General features: G+C 46.0%; 1 protein-coding gene across 1 annotated transcript in view; it reads right to left on the bottom strand.

Moving 5' to 3' along the window:
- The window catches only part of T265_15584 (hypothetical protein), a gene marked incomplete at both ends in the record, with an annotated part of 77,513 nt that overhangs the window by 22,667 nt on the left and 31,018 nt on the right, over positions 1–23,828 (bottom strand). The window contains 10 exons of the mRNA XM_009178680.1: positions 2,423–2,677; positions 3,107–3,269; positions 4,715–5,215; positions 10,303–10,359; positions 11,877–12,161; positions 14,614–14,765; positions 18,723–18,950; positions 21,844–22,061; positions 22,275–22,576; positions 22,676–22,939. Of these exons, the coding sequence (XP_009176944.1) occupies positions 2,423–2,677; positions 3,107–3,269; positions 4,715–5,215; positions 10,303–10,359; positions 11,877–12,161; positions 14,614–14,765; positions 18,723–18,950; positions 21,844–22,061; positions 22,275–22,576; positions 22,676–22,939 (2,425 nt within the window). The remainder of the gene's footprint in view (positions 1–2,422; positions 2,678–3,106; positions 3,270–4,714; positions 5,216–10,302; positions 10,360–11,876; positions 12,162–14,613; positions 14,766–18,722; positions 18,951–21,843; positions 22,062–22,274; positions 22,577–22,675; positions 22,940–23,828) is intronic.

Here is a 23,828-nt window from a genome sequence, read left to right as displayed (position 1 = left end):
CCTTATTTACCTCTATCTGGTAGAAAGAGACTGCCCAGCGAACTCGTGAATCGATAGTGATGCCCATTTTCAAAAGGGTGCTTGGAATAAGTGAGTCAAAGAGGAATTAGCTCTGTTGTCAATACACTGTCTGTATCGTCTTACGAAGGCGAACGGGAACCGGGAACACTAAGCGGAGTCCCGAGCTATACGAATCACATCCTTACATTCTGCCAAGCGTAAAAATGACATCCGTATGAGCGCCCTACAATCTTGGTGTTCTTTGACTTCAAGAGTGCGTACGGCCCTACCGACCGGTTAGTCCTTCTCAACAAGCTTGTACAACAGGGAATGTCTCATTAGTTCGTGAATCGTATTGTATTCGCATACTTGCAGGCGAGTGAAAGTGTACAGGGAGATCATTCCAGAGAACCTCTCTGAAACGATGACCATTTAGTTGGTCCAAAACGTTTTCCATTTATATGCGGAGATCTTCCCACAGACAGTGGTGCCCGACAGGAATGTCCACGCTCCCCAGTTTCGTCTTATTTCGTTGTTGATGAGGAAATGGGGCGAACATTCGAACGTTTACAAAATCTAGTTGTGTAGATCTCTCTCGGTATGTGACTGGCGCCAACAAAGACATGCTACGGGATGTACGGTCTTTGAAAATTCCCATAAGATTTCAAGGAGTGATGCTGGACGCCGTGGAACAATATGTATGTCCCGGAAGTTTCATTATTCCCGACTGTAGCATGACGGGTGAGGTCGGCGCACAAGTATCCAAGGTTAGAATTGCTTTTTGACAATTCGTCTCACTTTCAACGTCTCTGGGTCCCAAAGAATGCGTACATTAGACGATCGGTTAGACGACAGTTTGAGCATAGCTTACGCGCGAACAAAGACGAGTGGCGGAGCCAGAAAGTTCAAGTAATGGAAGAGGCTTGGAATGCATAGAAGCGGCTCCAGCTAGTCCGAAAAAAGGACAGAAAAATCCTTCCGTAAGTGAATTTATCAAAGACTATATTGAGAAACTACCATTTAATGAAGACCAGCTTCTAGATCGCTGGGCAGTAGTTAAGTCTGCCCTCCTGCCCAACCGCAAGGATACAAGTCTGGCGCCTGTCATTACACGTCGGATCACTTTCCTTCTGTTGCGACGTCCAATTTTGGAGCACGACAAGCAAGTCCGAAACTTCGAGCGCCTTGGTAGCAAAACATGCACCACCAGGTGGTTGCGCATCTGTTATGTATGCCCGACTACCGTCGACCCAAGAAAGCGTTGAGTTCCGTTCCAAGCCATGGTTGACGAAATGTCCGCGGCACGAAATGCAATGAAGGCCGCTGCAGTCAGAATGAGTGCTGCGGGATGTCCATGGTTTCCTAGCTGGGTACACGTGATCCTACTTGCACGTGAAAACCCTATAGGATATGGCATGCAACCAATCCTACTGGCGCAAGCGCTGCTATTGCCTAACCGGACTGCCTAGCTGTCGTTGTGTGCTGGGCTTAGCTAGAGCGGGGAAGTTGGGTCATTACTGCTAGTGGCGGCTTAGCTCGAATGGTGACAAAGGTCTAGGCATCTTATTGCTTATCGATGTCCTTAAGGAAAGAAGTTACTCGCACCAAGTTCCCTTTTTTCTTTTGATTATTTACTAAGGCATCCTTCCATCATGGTTGTATGTCGACTAAGCACTCGTATGTAATACTGACCTATTGCTCTCGATGATAGTAGTGCTCCATTTGAATCTCCCCGACACTAGCGTTCCAGACACAAACAACCCCGAAAGGGGCATGACGTATATTAACGCCCAAAACCAGGTAAAAAACACTTGTACGGTGCGCGGCAGAGAAAGTTTACGCGGCAACAACATTTCGGAGATTATGTGGCTTCCTGGATGCGCTATGGGCAACCGGTTTTCAGCCAGTACTGGGTCATGAATGGCTGTTGGGTTCTTGATGCCGGACCGGCAAGCGTCCCAAAATTTTGGCCAATCTTGTGCGGGATAGGCTTCTCGGCCGTAGCAGCGTCTAACTGAGGGAAGCAAACCGGTAGCTGTGTGGAATCCCGGCTAACAATGATGATAGAAGCTGGTCAAGGGGTCCGTAAGTGTTCAGGCAGTTCAAACCTTCACTTGTTCATGATGTGTTAAGGTTTGTGAGCGTCTACCGAGCAAAAGCGTTGGCGAAGTAAGCACCAATTTGTGCATGAGGTTCTGAGTTGAAGACGTCAGAATTTTAGGGAGGGGAATATGTAGAAAGCGGATGCAGACGAGCTCAGTATTATTGGAGGCGGTCCCTGAACACATAGTAATTCGAAATCAGTTCTAATATTTGGGGTGGGTGATACAGATAGAGGTGCTTGAGGATTTAACGGATAAGAGTGTTTATGTAGACTGTGATCTGTTGCGGAAGTAAGTTGAAGAAACACCGTCTCACTCACCGGGTTGTGTGATTATGCCAATGAACAAACACAGCAACAGAAGGAGGAGACAACAAATGACAGCGAAAAAGACAGATGGTGGCGGACCGAATGGCCGGAGCTCGGATTCTGTTGTTGTCTGTTGCTCCGGTTGAATCGGAGAGTTCTTTGGGCCCTTCGTACCCAGCTGGGGTTCAGCAGACGCTTGTTGCCAAAACGTTTGTTGACGGGCTGCCAAACTTGGCAAAAGATCCGCGAGAACAGGGCGCACATCATCTGATTTAAAAAAGGGGGAAACGAGAAAAAGGAGTCACAACGTGAGTTGATGACTTTATCCTTATTGTACCGAGACAGGATGATGCTCAGCGATTTCGCACTCAGTACTCAGCAGTGGTTAGTAGATGAATCGGTGTCCAAATGTTGGCACCATTTGAGAGCGGTGAGCATTCGTAGATATCGAAGGCTCTACATTATGGGGTGACCGGTTTCTCACAAACCTAAAGGTGTTATACAGACTTCAGTGGTTCATTCTTTTTTTTCAGTTGCCGAGTAGGTAGTTGTATCACCCGTACTAAGCACGAGTAACACGGGTATCAAACGATGCTACTACGTAATTGAATACCACCAGTTAGCTGACATCCTAAACACATAGCTCATCTCATACGAATTCATGAACACTGCAAATAGAAACGGGAGGTCATTTACCGTCAGGCAGCCGCTCGTAACTTCGACGCAAAGCCATTTCATGCGGCAACTGAACAGTCCGCTTCACACGAATATCCAATCGGTTTTTAGCGTCAGTTACGGTGAGACGGAAGGATTTCTCATAATCCGGTTCGTGTTCGGGGCCAGGAATCAAAATGCGCAGCTGCGAAGAGAACGAAGCCAGAAAAAAAAGCACTGAGCAGCACCAGAGGTCACCACTTATCTGTTCGTGTCTAGTTGGGAGAGGTAAAGTGGATAGTGACCCTTTTCACTAGGAGGCTTAATTTTACACCTCTTCATAGCGGCCGTCGAAGCTCAAGGGAGAATGCAGCGCGCAGAAAGAAAAGTCGATCAAATGACTTTTTTTTCTACGGATAGAGACTAGTGTTTGAGAGGTCTTGAGTGAAAAACTCGTCAGCGTTTTGGTCTTGTGGACAGATTAGGTTTACTCAAGCTCATGTTTCAGTTCAGTCATTCTGCTTAAGTCCGATGCATCAGAATGCAGCTGGGAGTACAAGAATAGCTCATCCTTCGGGTTGACACTAGCATTACCACCTTTGTCCGTCGCAGGAGCATCTGCAGTGTGCGAAATATCTGTTGATAGTCTGTACTTGCCAGTGAGCGTCCATAGCAGCGCATAATGAAAATCCTTGAGCAGAAAACGACTAACAACGCTGGCCTAAAACCGACCAGCGATTTATATTGAAAGCAGTATTCTGAAGATAGAAAAATATGGTCCAACACAAAACGTTGAAGAATCAGAAGAACGTGTATGATCAGAAAATGCGGAGTACTGATGTTGCCGGGACTGTTAGTCGGTGAGTGCAATTGAGTGAAAGAAAAAACTAGCATCAATCGTGCCTCACGAGTTCCCAACATAGAACTTCGTACTGGGAGATTCATAGGCAAACCAGCTCGAAATCCGATGAGATCGAAAAACATCAGGTATTGGGATTTATCAAATCAACCTTTACTCTGTTCCACCACACCAGCTGAAAATTAATAACTAAGGATGCGACTCTTCGGTCGGTTCACGACGGGGCACATTAGCCGCACATTGCTCTAAGCTGCAAAACCTTTACGAGCGGATTAAAACTATTTGCACCAAAATGCTGCATTTTGTTGTGTATTGGCTCAAACCAAAACCATCCTATTAGATGCTCACATTTTTCCAGCTCACCAAGTGTCATTGTCTACTGAAGCAATCATATCTCTGGCGGAAAAGTCTGGTGGAATAATTTCCTAGCATCGCTAAGACCCCGGGATGCCTAAATAGAGCTCAAAAGTTTGGACTGGTACTCTGAATCCAATTGCCCGATTGCTTCAGTCCATCAGGGACAGGTCATAGTTTTCGAAGAGTCAATTCAATTTTGCGAATAATGAGCGCCGTTCCCAACTCCAGATTCAAACTGGAGAGTCTGTTGCGCTAAAAATAATGATGGTGACTCACGAGTGTAAGCGAGATGAGGTATATTGCGAAGAGTCGTCGAGCGAATGGCTTAGAGACCCGAATACTGATTGGATTCAGTTCAGAAACACATGCTTCCCTAGGGAGTTTTTTCAGGTTGGAATAACACTACCCTGGAACCGACGACCTTCCGAACTCACTTGGAACTTGCGCTCCTCAAACACACCGATATCGTAATCCAGCAAGGGTTCCTCGCTGGGTTCGTCACTGGTTACCACGTTATCCAAGTCCGTTGGGTAGGGATCTCCATCCTCGGTCTCTACAGTAGCGTCAGCAGTCATCACCGTATGGGGGCGGCGTGAAGGTGCTTTCGATAACGCGTTGCCATTGGTACCAACATCTTTGTCCTCACTATGGTCAGTGTACACGCGGAGACGAAACAACCCGGGAAACTGATCGACCTGTCCCGTGAGGTCTATAACCCAGTAACGCCGCCGTGTATCGGTTGCGGACGAAGAGAAAACATCATCTGAAGGTCGTTTGGAAGAGTCTGGTGGAATAACAACAGCATCCCCATTGGTGTCCGTAGGCCCGAACCAAGCTAGGGCTAAACTAGCCCGAAGATACTGCCCACGTTCAACCGAGGCTGGACTGAAGACTGCGCCCAAAAGTGATGCCGTTTTAGGTATGCCGATCATCAACTAAAAGAGGAATGGGAAACACTGGTTGAACAATTAGGCTCGTGGAAACACAAAATATTTCATTTTCAGGTGCATACAACTCAGTATGGCGCATCAGTAAGTACAGCTAAACAAGCAACGTGTGCTGCCTTAATGGGTGTAGAATAAGAAGTCCAGCAAAACATTGGGAGATAAAGCCGACAGAATTGGGGAAGACAATAATGATGCGCCCGAGAGGAGAACAGCTTAGGGTATGTGCACACACAAGCGGACATACTAACAACTTGATTCGCTACCAATTACTACTTTTGAAAGACTGGAGCTCTGCAGCACTACTGCCAGCGGTTAGAAGCGAATACTGCTTTTCACTGCTCGCCCGGAACCCAGCATTAAAAACTGAAGTTGTATTGCGTGGGGCTTTTCACGCGGTACATGGGGAAAACCCGTTTGTCACAATACTAATGCAACGGTGGCTGCTACTGATGGGGCATGCGAGTAGTATGTTTTCTCGTAAACCCGCTTCGCGTCTCTCGAAGAGTGATATTTATTACGGAATTTGTGGAGTCACCTTTGGTTGCAGTTGAACAACAGTCAGTGAATATCCAAGAAAGTTCAGGAAGACGCGTTCAAGGAGAATATGGATATTCAGTGTTTGTAAACAAGATGCACATGAGAGTTTTGCGTCCCTGTCCAATAGTCTGCGGCTGTTCACTTGGCCTTTGCTGGTAAATAACTCCGCAGCGAAGGCCTTCTTCCTTTCACTAGTATCCACCGGGTACATTTCCTGTCGTTCAACTGTGAGTCATTGTACCCAACAAAATGTGACATCAACAGAGTGCTCCTTATGAGAAGCCGAGTCAAGGGAAAAGTGACCGAATGGATCCCACCTCATACTATCTCTAGCTCCCTTGATTGGTCACACGCTTCGTTCCCGGATTTTCGAATACTGTCCACAGTGATTTCAAGCCAGATTAGTGATTGATCATTTGAAATTAATCAATTAATAACCGATTGTGCATGCAGTGAATGCGAACACAGCAAACTTTTACGTAAGATGATGTAGCGTAAAAAAGAGATATTCGATTTGTGTTCGAAACACCATTAGCTATTACTTCCGGGCGCCGATGTGGTAAACTTCCTGGGCAAACGAAAACGTTGTGACGTCGTAGGTCTAACCCATCGTCTTGGCTCCAATCAGATCTGATCTTGCCAAGAAAATGTTTATATGGAAATAGCTTTTGTCCGATCGTCCACCGAGTAGGGAAAAAGATATTACTCTCATTCTTCCCCTCATACCTCTACATTACCTAAAACGCACTTGTGAGCGGACAATTTTTGCACAGCATTTCCCAGGTAGAAAACATGTCTTGAGCAGTTCCAAGCAAGGAGAGATCCCCGCCACAGCCATTTAGTAAAACCGCAAATTTGAAGCAAACCCCGAAAAACCTACTCTTTTCTTCAGTGGATCCATTCACATTTGATGTGGTGTAAGGCAATATAGCATGTGCACCTAACATCAGTGATAGGTATATTTTGAAATCTTGGGTACCAGTCTTTCAATTCATCCTCGATTGTGAAGTTGAACAAGTAAGTAAATGGATGTTGAGGATTCTTTGAGGTCTCTAACTAGTCCCACGGACAGATGTCACCGCAACTGAAATTAGTCGTTACAGACTTTGCGACGGATCGGGTCGAAACCACTGGAGGCTAGAGAGAGAGCTGGAGGTCACTTCAGTGGATCCATTCACATTTGATGTGGTGTAAGGCAATATAGCATGTGCACCTAACATCAGTGATAGGTATATTTTGAAATCTTGGGTACCAGTCTTTCAATTCATCCTCGATTGTGAAGTTGAACAAGTAAGTAAATGGATGTTGAGGATTCTTTGAGGTCTCTAACTAGTCCCACGGACAGATGTCACCGCAACTGAAATTAGTCGTTACAGACTTTGCGACGGATCGGGTCGAAACCACTGGAGGCTAGAGAGAGAGAGAGAGCTGGAGGTCATCAACTGCAGAAGAGATCTTTAGGCAGGTCACGTGGCTGATTCTGATTATGCTTCCACTGTACTGTTAAGTACTTGAATCACACAACCCAGACACGTGGATTTCGGGACTGCAGAACAAAATTTGTATGGAGTCTAACGCAGATCGTTCGTCCTCTCTTAACTTCGGCACACAGAGCCAATTAATTAGACAGGGCAATTTCACAAGAGTTGGAGAAACTGGGGTGCAAAGACCTACGCGGTCACGGAGAGTGGGATGATCTAATTCATGATGCTTCTATTCCGATAATACATGAACTCGGCCCTGAGAACCGTCGTCTGCCCCAGGGACCTGCCACGATAGTTTTCAAGCTGCTTCGTGCAACTTTCGGTCTTGTTGAAAACTCCGCGTGCAAATTCATTACTGATTTATGAACAAAACTGTCATATACTCTCACTTTGGAGTAGTCGAGAAAAACGGGTGAGCACCGACACTCCACTCTACACACACACACACACACTACTCAGTCACTCAAACAACTGTCTGTCATTAGCGTGTTAGGCAACACGCGTGCCAGTGGAGAAGCTAGAAAAGTCAGAAAATAAACTCCCAGTTATGTTGGGTCTCCGCTAATTCTTGATTAAGATGGAAGTTATGTGGAAACATTTGGAGTTTTCAACTCCTGGGATGGGATAACTGTACTTCCCGAGTTTCCCAGAATGAGTTCCACTCGAATGGTTATCAGTGCAGAACACCAAGAAGACAGCCTCTACTGCTACAATAACATTTGCCTTTCAAAGTGAAGAAATCAGTGGCTATGAACATTCGATTCTCTATGCGCATTTCGCTTTCAAATTTGACAGTGTTGTTGATGTAGCACCCTTTCGATGCCCAACTGCGATTGCACCTGCGCTGGGATACTGCCGGGTTGCCCAATTCTAGACAAGGACAGTTGAGAGGTGGTCGGGTTCGAACCTCGGACCTTTCGCTCAAAGTGTTATTGAAATCACTAGTGTTATTGAAATAGTGAGTGCGCGGACCGCTGGATCCTGTCAGGCGGAATTTCACATGGATTCCGTCTAACCGCTCGCAATCAGGTGCTGCTACGGCCGAGAAGCCTATTTCACGCAAGATTGGCCGAAAATTCGGGACACCTGCCGGTCCGACATCAAAGCAAGATCTGATTAGTCGAAAGTCTGGACCCAACAGCCAATCATGACCCAGTATTGGCTCGGTGCCAGCTGCCAATGGCGCATCCAGAACGCGTCAGAATTTCCAGAAAGTTGTTGCCGCTTACGCTATATATATANTTTTGGGCGTTAATATGCCTTGTGCACCTTTGGCAGTTATTTTGACGTGAACGCTAGCTTGGGAGGCTCAGACCGAGAACTAAGCTGAGGAAAATACCGTTACTGCATTCTGTTCCACCAACAGAGCAACGAGATAGAGTTATCGGATTTTCTTAGCTGAAATATCGAGTGTTTGGGTTGGTAGGACTCCTCCCCCAAATCAGGTGAAATTGGTCAATCGATCAACGAGAGGAACACTGCCCAAATACCGGGTGGGCAATGATGCAAAGAGTGGATTTTGTGAACAAATAAGCTGTTTGTACAGTTGTTGAATTGATTTGGTTGCGCCAACTACGCTGTCTCAGTCATGTGCTCTGTATACCAGGTGAAGCACTGCTATCTTAACTGAACATGGATGGCGACGTGTTCCGTAAAAAAAGATGGTAATGTACTTGCATTTCCAGCCGAACACCGCTGCCTTGCGGTTAGGCTTTTGAGCCAAAGACTTTGAATGAGGACCCTAATAGTCCTCCTGTCTAGGTGCAAGCGCCCTGGTAGTATCCGAGCTCACGTACAACCATGAACTGCACACAGACAGCCATCTTAACTGAAGCAGACCTTGACTGGAAGATATCACAGGGTGGGCAACGCTAAACCTAGGAAAATAGCATGAAAACATTACGGTGGGTTTTTATCTGCACTGGAGGATAATAGCTGAGAGCTAGGGGTATATGAGACAGTGGTTTGAGGTACTCACCGAAATGCTGGTATCACAAGCTGCAGAAATGTTCCATTAATTCGCTAAAAAGATAAAAATGATAATCGATCGGCTGTAATACCCTTTCGGTGCCTCGCTGCCATGTCACTCGAAGGACGTACGAGGGGTGGGATACTGCCAGGTTACCCAAGCCCAGACACAGGGGAAGTCCAGAGGGAGCGATCGGATTCGAAACCACGGACCTTCCAGTCAGTAAATTCGCGCTCTAACCACTAAGTCACCTCACCCCCTGAGCCATTCTTACTTATTAACTCACCATTCTGCTGTCGCATTTTTGCGCATCCTCCATCCCAAACTATCCGTTGTCATTTGTTGTGACTCAGACGCCGAACATAAGAACGCCGCTCATGGTCAACAAAATATGTTGTAGCGAACTACTCTCTTTGAAATGCATTCGTCATCTTCAGCTGTAAGGTCGCATAGATGCCGTACAGTGGTTGTAGCTGCCATAGGTTCGTCCAGGGAAAATAGGACCGGCGTGCTACACGTTGGAGGCAGCAGCTGACAGAATCGAAGGAAGAATCAAGAAGCAACAGTGGACCTTGTTATTGAGGGATAGCAAGGTGGACTTATACAACAAGTGCGAGAGGTTGGATGAGTGTACGTCACTGAGCCCACAACTGGTCCAAGCCTGTCTTCAATCAGTGGTGTGTTCCGCCTCGGTGCCACCATCCAGGGATAACCAATACAACCAACCTTGCTAGTGAATTTTCATACTTTGTTTCCACGAAACGCAGTGACAAGGTTTAATATGAAAACACGACGATTGTACACTAGGCTGTGTTTGATGTGAGAAACTTTGGCCATATTTATGGGGTGGAAAAAACTTGCCCTCTGCAGCATACTTTCTCCGAACCGCAAACTATATTCGTAGTGAAAAGAGCGCAATGGAATGCAAACTGGGGTTATTATGGGATCAATACATACACCGTTAAAACAATGGTGTGAGCCGCATAATTGGAGATCCAAAGTATGTCACGGAAGGGGCGAGTGCTGTGGGAACCTAGTGAGCAAGTGAAGTCTAGATTGAAAAAAAGGGGGTGGAAAAATCTCACCTTTGGTTTCGCTTTTGTGTGCGATACGGTGTACAGGTAGTTTCCAACGTATTCGACCTGAAGTTTGGACAAAAAGTATGAATGAGGTTGGAATGAAGAAAGATGGGTAAGATGAAAAGGAGAGAGATAGAGAGAGCATGATCCAATCAATTTGCGACCACAACTGGAACTCAAACATGGACCCAAAAACTCAAGAATTTCCCCAAAAAGTCTATAAGAACTGTGCACTGGAACGAGTTTATCAATTTCCGGCACACAAGCCAACACTGCTACTGACAGTCTAAGATCGATGGTATACTTCGAGGCTGAGAATTACGAATAGTTCGTTTCTGAAACGTTCACTGCGTTTTTACACGCGGTTGATCATCGTTGGGCGACAGACTGTAACTCTTCTAAACAAGCTAGTAAATAAGCCTAAACGGCTCCACTGATTCCTGTGAAGACAAATCGTTTCCAATGATGACTCGAATCGCTGCTGTTCACGAATTATAACCAGCGGCCAAATTGATGCATAGTTAGCCGGTGGCGCTGGTAGCGGAAGTCCACAGCCAGGGCATGCATGAACCATAAAAACGCCAGCAGTAGGCAATGTGTGGAAGACGCTGGGAAACTCCATCCATCTACCGATCCTTCAATACGCCATAGATACCGTTGATCCGTTGAGGACGCGACTGGGTCATGTCTGACAATGTCTCGAGCCATTGATGTGGCCCGTCTCAGGGTCCCATCCAGGTAGACGACAGTGACCAGCGCAGCTGAGTTTTCTAGTAATGGCTTACATACTTCGCTGCTAGGTCATTGTTTGACCGTCTCTGGCACTCTTCCACCCTTCACTTCCTAAACAAGAAACAATGCAATCCGTGGAATAAATTCTGTATACACATTGTCACTTTCGCAACCTGGAGAGGCATGACCCTCGGGGTGAACCAGATGCTTTTGATTGTATTTTCTATCTTGAGTATTTTGAAGTCAGCTGCAGTCCTCTGTTGGCGACAGGCAACCTGTACTTGAGGACACAATTTGTTGTCTGAACCCGTAGTGCAGCCAGTAAGATGATCTTATACATGCCACTTTGACTCGGTACGATCCAGGATCCTGCTGCGGTGTTGTTGAAAAGTGGACGATACCTGCAGGGTAGTGATGAAGGTTCCACGTTGTCATGTCCCGGCTTCTAACGTTTAGAGAGTTGGGTGGGTCTTTGAGCCTCAAACTTTCAGCTTCTGACTTGGTGGGCTCGTACAGGGCATGTGGTCCAGTGGAAGCGTCATAACATAAAGGAATTTCGCAATGTCACAGAGTGATGGAAGGTTTTTCACGAGCGATGCAACCAGCTCTACAGAGACTACAATCAAGTGCTTCTACGTCTAGGTGCGGTCTGCAACGAGGCAGACCTATAAATTTTAGACAATAAAGCCAGTGTAACTCCTCACTTACCGGTAATGTTATCCACCTGATTACCAGGAGTTGGTGCATATTCTCAGCTGAACGATGGAGACTAACTACAGGACTATCGAACCATTCATAATCAATAATTTACAGAAATGATGGGTAGACATTTTAACACCAGTCCTTACCTTCGCCTCACCCATCGCAATGTAGGGAGGTAGAGCGGGTGTATAGACATTCAGCTGTTCTAGCAGAGGATCAGCTGCGGCACACGGAGCACCACTCAAGCGTTCCCAGGCTGCAGTACTCACCAGAAGCGGTCGAGACGGCCACACTTGAATGCTTGCCAATTCCGTGGGGGAGCCAGACTGCACTGCATTGGCATACATAGCCCCGGTAGTGGCGGCCGAGGCCGAAGCGGAAATCGGATCGAAAGCTGCGTTTGTGGCACTTCCACTCACAAGCGGTATCGTCTGAGATAACATGTTTGTGTTGAGATTGGAAAACAAAGATTAAGGGATCATTTATATCTAGCAACAGCAATCCGGCGCCGAATAAAGCGCCACGGTCGAACATACAACGGCATTGAAAACCAAACTCCACAAATTCGCGAGAGAGAGGGAATGAACCCAACAGCTGCGACGGTTGAGTAAAAATGGACCCACTTAGTACAGCTGGACAAGAACTGCTAGGCAAAGGATTCAACTTTAACACTGGGAACACATCCCACATACCACAGAGCTGAGGAAGAAAGCAAGCATTAGATTCAGAGCATTTCGTAACAATACATCTCCGAGGAACTCTTGGCGAGAGGCTAGATGGAGCGGATATCTCGACACCAAGAACACACGACCAGGTGGAAATCTTGTATAAAGGACACACGAACGCACGGCAAGGTTATTAGTTTGGCAAGAAATCGTCGTAGCCCACAGATGGTGTGCTACTCTACGGAAACTGATGTGAATACCGAACGATAACACCGACAGGACTAAGGGGAATAACGTGATATGCCAACGGAAACAAATTACATTTATAGATGAGGACAAGAGGAGCACAAATCTCGTTCGGAAAACGGAAAACCTTGGCAAACGGAAACATGGGACAAGAGAATTTTCGGGAACATGGCACTCCCTGACGAGTTCGATTAGCCGGTATGTTGAACGAGATTCGATTTAGATCCCAATAGGTGCAAAGTACCTACGCCTCAACCAGAACACTGAAAAAAGAACCGACTATCGAAGTAAATGTCAAGAAAAATAAACTTGGAGTCATACCAACATCGGATACAGAGTGGAACCAAGATACATCCGGGTGAGTACACACTTGAGTACCAACCAAAGCACAAGATGAGGTGGGGGGGGGGCGAGCCCAAAGTTCAAGTGATCACAACCAATCAGGATGTAAGATAGCAGATCAATAAAGCCACCCACCAATCATAACAAGAGTTCAGTCCCAGCTAGCACCATGTAACACACATCACTACTCCACGCAGCAACAGAACTGCTTCGATGAGATTGAAAACACAAGCATGAGGGGGTTTGAGATTTACACACGACAATCGATTATGCTACGAATTTCTGTTGTTTCTGACAGTCACTCTTTCATTAGAAGCAGGAACCTAGGTTTTCATACAAAAATGAATTCATGAAACTCCATCCAACGAGTACATAAAAACGATACGTTGAAAGTGTCTTGGTCAAAATCAAAGTGTGGCACTATGATTGAAAGTATATTAGGCACAAGCGGAATTTCTACTGAAGAGCCCAGTTCAATCGTGCAGAATCGAAACAGGTGAATGGGATACATAAGCCCTGTAATACGGAAGGCAAAACAGTACACAGCTGTAGCAGAGATGCTATTGCGAGATGGTTGGCTAGGGCACGAACTTACTGACCTCAAGGTCCGTGGTTCGAACCTGACCACTGCCCCTCGACTTCCCCTGTCTAGGCTTGAGCAACCTGAAAGTAACTCAGCCCTCGGGCTTTCTTCGGGTGGCATAGCAGCTAGGCACCGAGAGGGTGTTACGGATGAATGATTGTCATTCCTGTGGTGTCGCGCATGAGAACTTCATGATGGTGATGATGATGACGATCGACAACATGCATTGCTTTACATATTGAATTTGGTCATTTATCAATTTCATATGTGCTGCGCCTAACTATAAAAAACCAAACGTGTTCCCAGATTAGTAAGATGACATTTTCGGGTTCGATGGTATTGACCTGTCGATGAACATTTCCCGTTCTATGGGGCCAATAACCGAAGAGTGGCTAAATCTATACACAGTAGCGCATTTTTAAATGAATCACTGAGCATTCGATTAGATTGTCTTCATTTTTATCGTCCCAACAGTACCATGCCAATCGAGCGGAACTCGTTGTTCGTTCCGATTCCTTGTAGACTTGGAAAATGAGTTTCTCTCCCGGAAAAATTCATTTCTAAATCACACGCATTTGACGAACAAAACCCTATCCTACTGCCCAACTAGGTAGAATTCTACTCCGGGTGAAAACTACCGATCTAGGAGAACAGGAAAGAATTATTACTGTGTCACCCGTTCTCTGTTTTAACTACTCCATAAAAAGTTTTATTGTTAGCTCCCTATGAATGGGTAACCGTTGTGTTAACCATTGTTCGGTACACCAGGTTATATTGGAAGCCTGTTCAACAAGACAGGTCACAGCTTAGGCAACCAGTCTAGATTCTTGCGATCGTACAACATGAGTCGCTATAAAAAGTTGGTTGGATAGAATCGACCAACAATCACAGTCCAACCATTCAACAACAATTGGTTCGGTTGACGATCGGAAAGGAACAGCATAAAAAAATCGGAACCACACTGGATCATGCAACAAAGAACAAGTCCAACTAGGACAGTGGGAGAAGATCCTAAAGGGAGGACGGGGAAAACAGACGGGAGATTACCTGCCTACTCCAAAAATAGGCACTCTGCATAGTGTCCGTTCCGCCAATCATGTCAGGTAAATGTTCCAATCCAGACGCGTATTGAACGTTCAAAAGACCACGATAAGTTTGACTGATTTGCCCGCCATGTCCAAAAATCCAGCTTTCTGAACCTAGAACACAGGAAAAGCTGATAAGAATCGGGAACGAAAAGTGCGATATACAGCTGAGAGAATTGTTCGAAACTGCAGTTTAGTGGTGCATTAAATCATGGTATTGTAATCGATCAGTATGAAGGCTGGTAAGACGCCAAGGTCCCCTCAATGGGATTCGAATGATAAGATCCCTCAAAATGGGGAGAGTCACACTTGTTCTTCAGTGGAAGCGATTCGGTATGTTTACTGCGATGAGCAAGCGGATCATCATCATCATCATAGACAACATGATATCAGTGTTCAACACCGATGCTTCGCTGCAGGAAATACACGAGAGATGAATAATGCGATTGATAGCACCCAAGTCCATCACTGTGGATCGCAACACCGAGCGTTCAAACTGATGAGTTACCACTGCACAAAGCCTTCCCATAAAAGCCCTGAGGCGAAAAAAGGGAAGGTGAACAGGAAGGAGAATCAGTGATGGCGTACCGAAGTCGTTTTGAGGTGCCTAATTCCAAGCGCCCAGTCAGATAATTGGGTCAGTGACCGAGGGCATGAATACCACTGACACGAATTAACTGTCACATCTTACGTGTCCACTTGAAGAGAGTGACGAGAATCCCCCTCGGTGGTGGATAACGCCAGTGTTTATCGTCGGTCCGTTTTAGTTTATAGCTGCGCCCAAACTTTTCGTTATCTCTGTCATTCCGCATGATTACCTATCAGTTTGCACCACTAAGCGGGATTCAGATGACGATTTAACGGGAGTAGTATACAGCCGAGCAATCGGAATTTGTATTGCTAGATTTTGTCTGCGACTGAGGCCCCTACTGGACAGCTTAACGTCCTTTTTCTAGTTGTCTTTTAAGTACTGGCTGACTACGTCCACTATGGGCAGCAGTTTCGAGACATCGATGGTCAAAGAACTCGAGATGTCTGAGATCAAACACCCTAAAAGATTGTCTCGTAACGACGCAAGCAGTCAGTTCAAACGTAACATTGTGGACTCCATGACATGTCTTTTTGACCCCACAAGTCGAACGAATTGGGCGAACATGGCTCCAGCCTTTAAGCTTCGCGCACCAGTCTCATCAAACCATTTCGTACAACTGCCAGTTGTTGTCGAGTTTCAAGGAGCACATTAGAAGAGTGTAGACACTCAATCATAATTCCGCAAGTCATAAGTGCAAAGTTTTGGAGTTCAGTTTGTTCAATGATGATTGCACCATGGAACAGATCGACAGGGTTGCGGCCGGCAAAGATTCCAACATCAGGTTGTTAAAGTCCCTTGGAGGCTTGTACCATCATTCCATTAATGACGAACTTAAACAGGGTTGTAGGGCGTGGATGTTCAGATTTTCGTCAAGTTTTTCGAGATTTCCCAAACTCCATGAGTCAAGCTCCAATAGACAGAGCTGAACGTGTTATTGAAGATAAGGGACATCAAAATTGTAAGCTGTCTGTGTACTTAGGACTGTTATGGTGAACACTGAAATTTGAAGACCTGGTGCCATTTGGGTTCAAGATTTTTTGACGAGGAATCAATGACTTCAAAAGCCTTGTTACAAATGAACTCGGACCATCCACTTTGTAGCTACTAGTACGTTGACCGCCGGTAGCTACTTTGAACACGGGTACTACTATCGACCTAACCCAGTTGACTGAAATGACTTCTTTATTCAAGATGAAGGCAAGTAACCTAGCGCCCGAGTGAGGAATTTAGGGATGTTTCCGAATTAAGTAAACGGAATTTCGTGAGGGTAGAAAATCTCAGTGGATTGAATAATTCAGCATACTCATCACGTAAGCCCGAAGCTGAAGATGATCCCGTTACACAGTGGCTTCATAGGTTGTAAGCAGCGGTTGGCCAACTGCTGTTGTATGTAGCTCTGAATAGTTTTCTTCTTGAAAACCAATGAGCGCGTGTTTAGCTTTTCTTTGACTTTTTGATCTGAAGATACGTTCATTTTGTGTGGCGTCCCATAATGGGTCAAGTTCAGCTGTACTTGCGAGTGGAGGGAATCTGACTCTGCTAACAGAACCTAATCAGAGTCGAAGGTTGAACGTTGTTGAACGGGCTGTAATGGGAGAGGAGTCGCGTTGTCCAGTACTAATTTGAGCAACTCGTTCTCATGATAGTTCAAATCACAAATCTGGTCGGCTGGTAAGCTTCGGAAATTGTGGCCCATATACCTTCTGTTCGATTTTGGGATCCATGAGCATCCCAAAGGATGACTCGGGCATTCGAACCTTACGTTGAAGAAGAGCAACAAACACAGTTGCGATGGGAATTCAGAAAGGCATTTCCGAAAGAGCTGTAGGCAGTGGTTGACGCACACTCTCGGTAACGGATGGCAACGCGGTCTATGTTGGTCCAAAGCTAGTATGCGTCATCAGCACCGTTTTCTGTTGTCTGTACAATTCAAGACCTCCACCTAACTGAGAGCCAGCACCGTAAAGACGACGTACTTGCACATCTATATGACCAGCGAACACAATGACTTTTGAGCTTTCAGCCTGTTGGAACTGCCTGTGGCAGGCTTACTGGGAGAAATACCAAACGAAGAGCTACGGATAATCGGTATCCGAAATCGGCGTGGCTAATTGGTTAACTGAAATTCTTTCAACCATGCATAGCGGTAGCCACCAGAAAGAGATAGATTCATCGAGTGAATCAAGAAAAGTTCACATTAGTCCCAGAAAACCGCATCTGGCGAGTAACGATGACACATTGAAACGCAATCGCATAAAGTGATGAAATTGGAACTTTTCACTTTACCAGTGAATAAGGAAAATGGAAGATTCAGAGGTGCCCGGTGGAGAAACTGGCTTAACAGAGTTCAGCAGAAAAAACTTGTCAGTTATCAGAAGTAATTGTGCCCACGTGGAAGGGAACCAGCGGCAAAAAAAGGATTCACCCTACCTGGTTGCCTATTTGGCATATCTGAGAATCACGTAACACACGCTGCCCGTTGCCGCTCCGACTATTTTACTCGGCTAGACAATGAACAAAATGAACGCCACTAGGCGTTTACAGCCAAATAATGAGGTCAGCTAACCGTCCATCCAACATTCTCGAGCCAGCAGTGGTGCAGCGGTTACACTTGACCATAGTTGGTCGAACTAGTGTGCATCTTTCGCAAACTCTCGGAAAGCCTGAGTAACAAGAGAAAAGGAAAATCGATTACATTCCCGGGGTAGTATGAAATGGTTCTTAGAATACTTTTGTTTGTTACCAGATTGCTGCAAGGAATAAAAGAATATCTGTTCTAGAAGTAATACACTTCTCATAAGGTTACGGAAAATTCTTCGACAGCCCACGACCGGTTTTGCCCTTCTGCTTTGGGCTCATCAGGTAGGCGCAGGCCCCCGAGTTTCCGTCAACCCAAATTGCACGAAATTAGCAAAAGGCACTCATTTGCAAACAAATTTGTTTTTTTTTTGCGACAGACTCACCTGGAACCCAGTTAAAAGAGCCAAATTTATGTGCAAATGAGTGTATTTCGCAAATATGTTCTAGTTTTAGGATGTTAGATTAGTCTCACTCTACACAAGATCCCGGTCACGATGGGGAACACGAGTTCCGGACAAATACTCGTTCCGATATCGCTTCTAGTGAGAGCGGTATGATAAACAGACAATGGGTCAGCTCCCGAATATCCCGACGCCTACTTTAAAACCCGCACCGTGGACAGGCATCACCACAACGCGAGTGGGTGATAGATATAAAAAGTACAACACCCTTAATGGCGCTGCGATGACCGTCATGATAGTAGCTCTCCTAGAGAGCATAATTATAGGGTCTCACATCGGGAACCACAACAACAGGCATATCGGTCCCATTAGATAAGAAACGAACAAAAAAACAGCGGTGAGGCGGAACAAACCCTCCTGAACTGGTCGCCGCGATACATCAGTGTCTTCCAGGTGATCGCCCTTCGTCGACGTTGGAAGCACGAGAGCAGNACAAACCCTGCTGAACTGGTCGCCGCGATACATCAGTGTCTTCCAGGTGATCGCCCTTCGTCGACGTTGGAAGCACGAGAGCAGCAGAGAAACGATCCGGGGTCAATGGGCGACCTTGATAGAGCAGACTCCAATAGAGACGATAAATTGGACGACTGGATGCTGGTTGAACGTGGCACAAGAATTCGCCTTGTTTTGGCCATTCAGGAGTAAGCGGGAAATCCAGACGTAAGCCTTGTGATTCACAATGAGAAGGGAGAAAACACGACAAATGGAGTTGGGAATTATGTCTCTCTTGTATAGAAAATGGTGAACAGATTTCAGTTTCTGCTTACTTGGGTGTTTTTTCGATTGAGCCATGCTTTTGCACACCGAGTGGGTGACTCCGCCTGGATTCACTTACACGAGAACACAGTTCAAGTCGAAAAGGCTTGAATCGCACTGCGGTAATGTACACATATGCCTTGTCGCTTAACTACGGACGATAAAAACGGCAATTTGCAGCCAAAATGGCATCGTCTTTAAGTGAGCTTCAAAGTCCACGCACCTTAACTGTAACACCCTTACAGTGCCTAACTGTCATGCCACCCGAAGGAAGCACGAGGGCTGGGATACTGCCAGGTTGCCCAAGTCTAAACAAGGGAAGTCCAGAGGCAGAGGTCAGGTTCGAGCCACAAACCTTCTGGTCAGTAAATTCGCGCTCTAACCACTTGAGGCATCTTGCCCCTTGAGCTCCGCTAGCACAGGATACTGTAATACGAAACGGTTTCAAAACGGACGACCGTCTGAAATAACAGCGCACAACCCAAACTGTTAGGTGATCCTTATATGAGGAACCTATTGAAGAAGAATAATGAGATATGTCACATACAGAGATGCGAAACTATCCCTCTGCAAAGTTCATCGAAATACTACAGGTCGGTCAGTGGCGTTAACGATATGTGTGGTACGTTGTTTATCAATGAGACTGCATACAACTCAAAAGTCGGAGACATGTCCACGCGAAGTAGATGCAAAACAGCTAAAATTAGCGTAAAACAGAAAAGAACCACTAGCATGATGCGAAACCGAAACATAAATCCGATTCGATTAGGAAGAGGGAGTGATAATTCGGAGGAACTAAGCATCAACACAAAGACAGATCAGCTTATCGCTCAACGCAGGTGGAGATGACGTTATCCTGGAAAATATCGTTAAAGAGAGCGCAGGAGGAGAGCACTGTTTCGAACCAGTAAAGACCAGCTGCCCAGTTCAAAACCCCACTCCATGCGTGTACCCCCACACTGTTTATTTCCTCAGACGCGAATGCATCGGCATAATCCGTTCGTGTTTTGGCTATTCTAACTGCAACGCATTTTGGAATCCCTCAACAGTTGTGCTCACGGAAAAAAACATACTTTGACCTAAGTTATTAGGATACTGAAACAAAACTTTCTGGGTTCTCTATCCGGCCGCCGACGTACGGCCTTCCCTAGTAGAAACACCTTCGGGGAATTGGGTTTAGAAATGGCTCGTCGACATGGCGGTTTAGTTGTGATTGACCAATAAGAATTGGATCACAAACTCTGCGCTGGAGTAACTGAAATTAATTTGCGCTCGGTGTCTTAAGTAATTGTTTAGTACTGATAATCGAATCGTTCAGTAGCAGCACCCTTTCGGTCCCCAACTGCCATGCCACACGAAAGTCGCACGAAGGCTGAGATACTTCCACACAGCCTAAGCCTAGACAGGGGAAGTCGAGAGGCAGAGGTCAGGTTCGAACCACAGACCTTCCGGTCAGTAAATTCGCGCCCTAAACACTTGGGCTATCTCGCCCTCTGATCAGTACTACTGCAGATCGACTACCGAGGAAGCGAGAAACTGGTCATCTGCCGATAAAGTGATTCGTGACGAATCAGTGCTTTTCCTCACCTCAACAAACTCGAACAATAATACGATTGGCAATCAAGAAAAAAAACATCACGTGGAAGAAAGGACAACGGTAACTATTGGAAACTCGACTACCATCACAGATCTGCCCAGTCGTTTTATCCTATCGTGTGACTTTGTCACCTGAAATCGGGACAGCGGCCGAAAACTTTACACAGAGTTGTGCAGTGTATTTAATCAAGACATAATCAAGTCAGTGTACCAGCCAGGCTTATGACGTAACCGAAAATCGATCGATAAATTCCGACCGACGATATGGATCACTCTTAGTGTATAATCTTCTCCTTGGGAGAGAATCCACAATTAGCGCAACGATCTTGTGTGGCGGTTGCAGAAAATCGGTTCCCTTAAATTGCCCTGGAGCCGCAAAAATAGTATCCTCGGTGAGTAGCGTGCCACTGCATCACTGTCTATTGGATACAACCACATGAAATCACGATCTTGACATTCTGCGTACGCGTGTCTTTTCAACACGTGAGAAGCCAGACATACTGAAAAATAAGTTTCCTATACAGCAAGACAGGTTAGAAGCTTTTTTGCATATGAGCAGTTGTGCTGGTGTAACGGTGGATACTACTGATGGAAGCATGCGAGTAGTATGTTTTCTCGCGAATCCGCTTCGCGTCTCTCGAAAAGTGAGATCTATTACAGAGCTTGTGGAGTTGCATTTGCTTGCATTTGAGCAACAGTTAATGAATATCTAGGACAGTTCAGGAAGACGCGCTCAAGGATATTCAGTTTTTGTAAACAAGATGCATATGAGAGTTTTGCTCTCCTGTCCAATAGTCTGTAACCGTTCAGTTAGCGTTTTCTGATAACTCCGCAGCGAAGGCCTTCTTACTTTCACTGACAGCCAGTACACTACGAAGAACATCTTAGATAGCCAAGTGATTTAGGTCCGGTGTGCGGTACTCACAAAAGATAAGATGATCCAAATATCACTGACTGTCTCAGTGCTGAGCGATCCCCCAATACAACTGAATAAGACTGTTTTTGAGAAGGGACACTATAATCCCAAAATAATTATGACAGGAATATGGGAGGTTGTTAGCTGATTGATAAGGCACACGTATACATCGAGCGTAATGGAAAGTTCGTAAGAAATTCATCGCTGGAGACTTTAAATTTTGGAATAGAAATCAAGATACAACAACTAGACTGGCATCACCAAGACGTACGGGAAAAGTTAACAACATACCGTAGCTACACAACTGCATGTGACATCGGTGGGCCGAGTATTTGTCACAGACATCGCTGCAGTTATCCCGTGCGCAACAGTCAAAGCAGATTTCTAATCGTGGAGAACGACCATTATCAGCAGGATTCGAGGTCGGCTTGCATGTTAGCGAATTGCTCTTCAACTCTTCAGCACAAGCGGCCAAGCATTGTTGACAGTCGGCTTTGAGTTGACCACATCTGTGACCAAAGTGAGGGAGGCATGGTGGGCACCGTGAATAAACAGGAAAATGACAGGTGTTGTCTAAGTGTGATGGAACATGAGTGAATGGAATGGACAAATGCGCATACAACAAACTTCATTGCCCTTAATCACACCTACATTCGCCCCTCTCATCGAGCCTCATCCTACCAAACAAAACCAGAAATCTGTGACGGAAACGAAGAACGTACAACTGTTTCTCTTCGAAGTAAATCGACCTTGGGGTAGCCAATTCGGTGTTCCAATGAGAACCAAAGATGGCTGGTAAGCGAGAAGGCTCCAGACAGGCAACCACAGGAATAGTCGCTGCCGAGAGATCACCCGATTTTGTGGGATTCCCGGGACCACCGAATGATTGCGCAGATTCGGCCGCATGAAACGGACTGACCTCCACTGGGGGGAAGTAACCATGTCGTCTGTAGGTGCGACAGCCGGAAAGTACCGGTCTATGCCCAGGAAGACTAGCATCTGGGACAGTTGATGTGGTGACATTCTATGGATCGAATAAAGAGGAAAAACGATGAACAAAATTGTTGAATGGAGAGCAAGAATGACGGTAGCCGCAGCTTCCATTAAAAACGGAACCACTCACTCGATGCGCTCGGATGCCGAGACGATATAGTGGAGGTACTGGAAAAGGACACAACTTTGAAAGCGTATTGTTAGCCTTCAATGTATATGCTTGCATGGGATGGTACTGACCGGTGGCCGAGGACCACCGGTATGAGTCCGTCTCGGTCGACGAGTGATCTAGCACCCTGGCAGATGCTAGGAACAAGCTGTTGTCGTTACCACTAGAGTGGTCAACTGGTCCAAGGACAGGAAGCAAATTTAGACTGTCAAAGTCCAACCGAACCTACAAATGGCAGGAGAGATTGAAAAAAGGGAAACCAATTCCTCAAAACCGAATATGTGATGAAAAAACTACAAGAGATCGATCGATTACCATCGACATATGAGTGTTGGTCAAGTCTTCCAGGGGACCAGCACTGACATATAACCTACAGATAAGCCATAACGCTAATCTTAGATAGAAGACGAAGAAGTCTGGTGAGCCTTAAGTACAGCTTAGCTAAGTCCCCCAACACGAACGGGCCGCTTGCAAAAGCCACATATGCCCTTTGGAAAGGTGTCATGACCAGATAGACCTGCACATTGTATAGGTTCCTACACCTAAGCGAAATCGGGCTTGCCGATCATCAGTGTGAAAAATGAAGATGGGTTTCAGCATTGGTACCCTTTCGGCGCATGACCACCGCTCAGCTCGGAGGCATGAGGTCTAAGATATTGCTAGATATTGTCTGGAAAGGGGGTGAGATGAACTAATTGGTTAGATCGCGAATTTACTGACCGGGAAGTAAGTGGTTCGAACCCGACCTCTGCCTCTCGACTTTCTCCGTCTAGGCTTGGGCAACCTGGCAGTATCCCAGCCCTCGTGCTTCCTTCGTGTGGCATGGCAGTTAGGCACCGAAAGGGTGCTACAGCTGAACGATTATTGTTGTTATTGTCTAGAAAGGAGCAGTCGAGAGGCCCGGTTAAGGTTTGAATCACAACAGGGCAGTAATTTCGTGATTTAACAGTCAAGCTATCACAAATTCAGTAATCAGCGTACCTGTCGTCAGGCACAAAGATGATGATAGCAGGCAGTGTGAAGAAGATTCATTGGGTTTCCTGACCACAGTCTACCAGTTTACCTGTCCCCCCTCCTGAAACGAGTAGCGTAGCAATGAGTATCCCTCAGATAG

The sequence above is a fragment of the Opisthorchis viverrini genome (assembly GCF_000715545.1).
Source record: "Opisthorchis viverrini unplaced genomic scaffold scaffold1367, whole genome shotgun sequence".
Taxonomy (NCBI): domain Eukaryota; kingdom Metazoa; phylum Platyhelminthes; class Trematoda; order Opisthorchiida; family Opisthorchiidae; genus Opisthorchis; species Opisthorchis viverrini.
The sequence above is the reverse complement of the archived record's forward strand: the minus strand, read 5'-3'. Positions and strand labels throughout refer to the sequence as shown.